At 33.8% G+C, this 4,501-nt stretch overlaps 1 protein-coding gene across 1 annotated transcript; it reads left to right on the top strand.

Moving 5' to 3' along the window:
- LOC119612547 (NKAP family protein CG6066) lies at window positions 1-1,550 on the top strand. Its single transcript, XM_037968360.1, has one exon. It carries the CDS (start codon window positions 113-115, stop codon window positions 1,526-1,528), a length of 1,416 nt encoding a protein of 471 aa, XP_037824288.1. The 5' UTR covers window positions 1-112; the 3' UTR covers window positions 1,529-1,550.
- Window positions 1,551-4,501: the final 2,951 nt, after the last annotated feature.

Below are 4,501 nucleotides of genomic sequence, written 5' to 3'. Positions count from 1 at the left end.
GATGACACTAGAAAACAAAAGAAAAACCAGCTGATTAAAAAAACGTTTATAGTTTATTGTAGGCTTGTAAAAATAAATAATTTGTAAAAAGAATTAATTAATAATATTTACAATGAGATCGCCTACTAGATCCAGAAGTAGACATAGATCTCCAGAAGAACGACGTAGACGTTCCCTGTCTAGAGATCGGAAAGAAAAAGACCGGCGACGCAGACACTCCAGAAGTAGATCTAGATCAGTACAAAGTAAAAGAAGTCCCAATCGCAGAGAAGGCCATCGGCGTCATTCACGTAGTACTTCACCATCTGCTAGTAAGAGTAGAAATCATTATAGGAGAAGTTCCGAACGAAAGGATAGTAGACGTTCCCGCAGTAAAAATCGACATAGAAGTGCTTCCAGTAGTTCATCAGATCGAAGTCGTAGTTCGCATAAGAAGCCTGTAGAGCGATGGCCCAATGATAAGTATCATGAAAACAACCATCACAAAGAAAGGGCAAACAATCCCTTCCGCGGTCAACCATCAGCTTCATTTCCACAAGAGGAAAAAAAACGCCATGGCTTGGGTTTTCGAGCCAACAATGGTCGCAATGACAAGTACAACAAATTGGATGCGAAATATTTAAAACAGAGAAGAGAAGAACGTGAGGTTATTGGTATAGAAGGAGCCGCAGATGTTTGGGGTAAAAGTCCAGCGCATCCAGAAGTTTATTCTGACGATGAAGACGATGATGATGTTAAACTTTTAGAGCACACATACCAAGGACCCAAAAAGAAAAAATCTAAAAAGGGTAAAAAGAAGTCTAGCAAAAAATCCAAGAAAAAGAAAACCAAAAAACGTAAAAAATCAAAAAGTAAGAAAAAGAAAAAAGAAAGCTCTTCAGATGATTCATCTTCAGAAGATTCTGAATCATCATCAAGTTCCAGCGACTCTTCGGATAGCGATAACTCATCATCCAGTGATGATGATGATAAAGAAGAGGTGTGGGTAGAAAAAACTGCGGATAACTTAAAGAAATTATCCAAAACCAAAAAGTCTAAAAAAATGAAGAAAAAACAAAAGAAATCGAAAAAATCCCACGAATCAGATGATAAATACCAAGCAAAATCAAGTTCTACGAAAAATACGCACAGCATCCAGGTACAAGACGAAGAAGATGAATTCGGTCCCACGGTACGTCAAACAGGTGGTCTAAATCAAAAAGATTTTGGACGCGCTTTACTGCCGGGTGAAGGTGCCGCAATGGCTGCCTATATAGCAGAGGGCAAACGTATACCACGTCGTGGTGAAATTGGTTTAACCTCCGATGAAATAGCCACCTTCGAATCGGTCGGATATGTTATGAGCGGCAGTAGACATCGGCGCATGGAAGCTGTGCGTATACGTAAGGAAAATCAAATCTATTCGGCTGATGAAAAACGTGCTCTGGCTATGTTCAGCAAGGAGGAACGACAAAAGCGTGAAAATAAGATTTTATCACAATTTAAGGATATGATTAATTCAAAGTTACATGCTAAAGAAAAGAAATAAAAAATATGAAGACGTTTGTAAACTTATTAATAAATGTTTTTCTATTGATATCCTACAACGCTAATATGGGGAGAGTATAATCCTATAATAAAGAACTATTGGTCCAGTCATATTTAGCGGGGAATACCTTTATGAATATTTTATTTTGGTTAAAGTTTTTGGGCGCAATTCTGATAATAACACAAGCCAAAGAATAAAACACAAGCCAACAAAATTGGAAAAAGGTCGAAGTCTAGCCAAACCAAACCAAAATATAGAATAATATTGAATTGCGCTGAATTGTAATTTACGTCCAAAATTTTGAAAAAACAAAACTACCTTTTATATTTTTTTCTTCAAGTGTTTGTGTTTGGTAAAAAATTTGTTTATAACCGCCAGATACTAATTATAATTTTTTTCTGTATTGACATTTTTATGTAATTTGTCTGATTCTTCCTTAATTTTATCGAAGTTATTGAAATTCATAAGTATTTTCATATCAGACATTAAATGGTTATTCATAATTTGTAATATCGTTTAAAATTTAAAAACGTCTGAAAACTAGGCGGCTTATAACCGTTTTTAAGCCGTCGCCCAAAATATTAGTGTCAGCTGCTACCGCCGCTAAGGTTTATCAGCGCAAATCAAGAAAACGGAGGCATCATGAAGGTCTCCTGGAAGAATGCCCACAACCCTACAAGAACAGTGACAGTCATTTGACCGGTCATTTGACTGACACTAGTGAAGGAAATATCGATCACTGCGTAGAACAAAGTTTCTATCAAGTTCTTAAGGGCAATATGAAAAATTTGATGGAAACTTTTGTGTACATGTGATCTTGCATCTCCCTTGCACTTATGAATTCTACCGATTTTAAAACATATATTTGAGCTGCTCACTCTTTTGCTTTTTACCAATCAAGGATGATGGAAATGTTAGTCACGATTGACTAATCATTCTTTATGGATATATCCATCACAGTTGACCAATCACACTTGATGAATTTATCCGTCAAATCTGACGGCTATGCCAATTTATAATAAAACACAATTTATTAACATTTTAAGATATATATTTTTAATTTTATTAATATACATAGTAAGCATATACATAAATTAACTACCATTTCACCATTTTACATACCTCACAGAATGTAAAATCCTCCTATGCTCCTTTTAATTTTAGGAAATAAATTGTCTGTAAAGAAATGCATATAAATATTGAAATATAAAAATTAAAAGTAAATATGTATTCATATTACCACAGATAGATTAAACTCCGAAGTGTATATTCTCAGCTCCACTTCCTGCACCGTTTTTAAATTACAATAAATCTCTTTATTTTTAATAATTTTAGTCTTAAATTTTTTAATTTTTTGCTTTTTGATCTTTGGCTTTCACTGAAATAATTAATTTATGCGACGAAAACACAGTGACAGTCAAATGTAGTTGTTTCACTCTTTCATATGCAAATGAAACCCTTTATCACACATTGAGTAAATCACAGTCATTTTACCGGTCATTTGACCGTCATTATTGATGGAATTATCCATTAACTATTTTTTTTAGTAATTTTTAAAGAAAAATGTTGCAAGTGTGTTAGTAAAATCATTTTGTATGTGTTAGTTTCGGTCATACATTTCTTGTAGGGAAGAGAGTGGCAATTATATACCTCCCTAGTAGGGATGCCAAACGGGAATTCCCGATTCCCGAAAATCCCGGGATTTTCGGGATTTGAAAGTACCGAAAACCGGGATTTTAAAAAATGAAATACCGGGAAATTTGGGGATTTTAAAATCCCGAATTTTTAAGTGTTTTTCCGCTATTTTATACATTATAAACTATTAAATAAGAGAATTTTAAAAGTTTTTGGACTTAAGATGACTATACTAACTTACAAGCTGAAATATCAAAAATAAAAAGGGCAACAGGCATAGATACTATCGGATATATAAAAATAACAAGTAAGAAATTATTGGCGGGCGAGGACGACCATATAACCCCCTGCACCAGTTATGAGAGTAAAATGTGATTTAGTTTTCATAATAAATCATTTAAGTTGATTTATACCTCGCCTCCGATATATTTTAGCAATTTATTGTTAAAAAACTATTTTCTGAAATATGCTTGGGGGAAGCCTTCACATGAGTCGATCCTCATAAAATTTGGAGGAAGAATTTACGGTTACATAAAATTTATTTATGCTGAATTTCATTACGGCACTTCTCTTTTTAAGCGAAATGTGGACACTAGGCTAGGATGAGAAGAAGCCCGATAACTTCAAAATTCATCAGGGTATTTAAGAACAGTATAAAACAAAAGCAATACTCCGAAGATACCCAATATACCTTCCCCACTAAGGTGGTATAGGGTATAAAAAGGGCAATAATCGGATATCTAATGGGTGTATTAGAATATATAATGGAAGTCAACCTGTCAATAAGATGGCGAGATGATAATTCCCTTATTTGGGTTAGAGAACACGGCAAAATCTGGAATTACTATTTTTAATTACTATTACTGACCATTAAAAACCATATATCCGATATTCATCTCAAGACGAATGGTCTCATGAGTACATAGGTGCAGTACAGGAGCTCTATGTAGCCTCGTATGGATCCTCATTACGCATACTATCTAAATATTAGGTTTCATCAAATTGTAAATTTAGAAACCATTGTAAATTTGGATATCATGGGTATTATTTTATATTTATAAGATATAAGAAGCTTTTGCTCAAAAGTAGGTTTTTATTCTACTATTCAGTACCTGGGATGGAAAGATTTTTATTATAAGTACTTTGAATTAATTTGTTTTTCTTTTCACAAAATGCTTATTGGAAAGTAAACACCTTCTAAGTGTATTCATATTGCAACATGAAATAGAAAATGTTATTTTTGTCGGTGAATTGTTAAGATTTTTTTGAATTTTTTTATATTTTTCGGGATTTTGAAATCCCGAAAATCCCGGGATCCCGATATCGGGATTCCGGGAT

This window comes from Lucilia sericata, unplaced genomic scaffold (genome assembly GCF_015586225.1).
Source record: "Lucilia sericata isolate MDLA Ls3-8-SP2 unplaced genomic scaffold, ASM1558622v1 Contig001730F_arrow, whole genome shotgun sequence".
NCBI classification, from domain to species: Eukaryota; Metazoa; Arthropoda; class Insecta; order Diptera; family Calliphoridae; genus Lucilia; species Lucilia sericata.
Note: the sequence above shows the minus strand (reverse complement) of the source record. Positions and strands in the feature narration are given on the sequence as shown.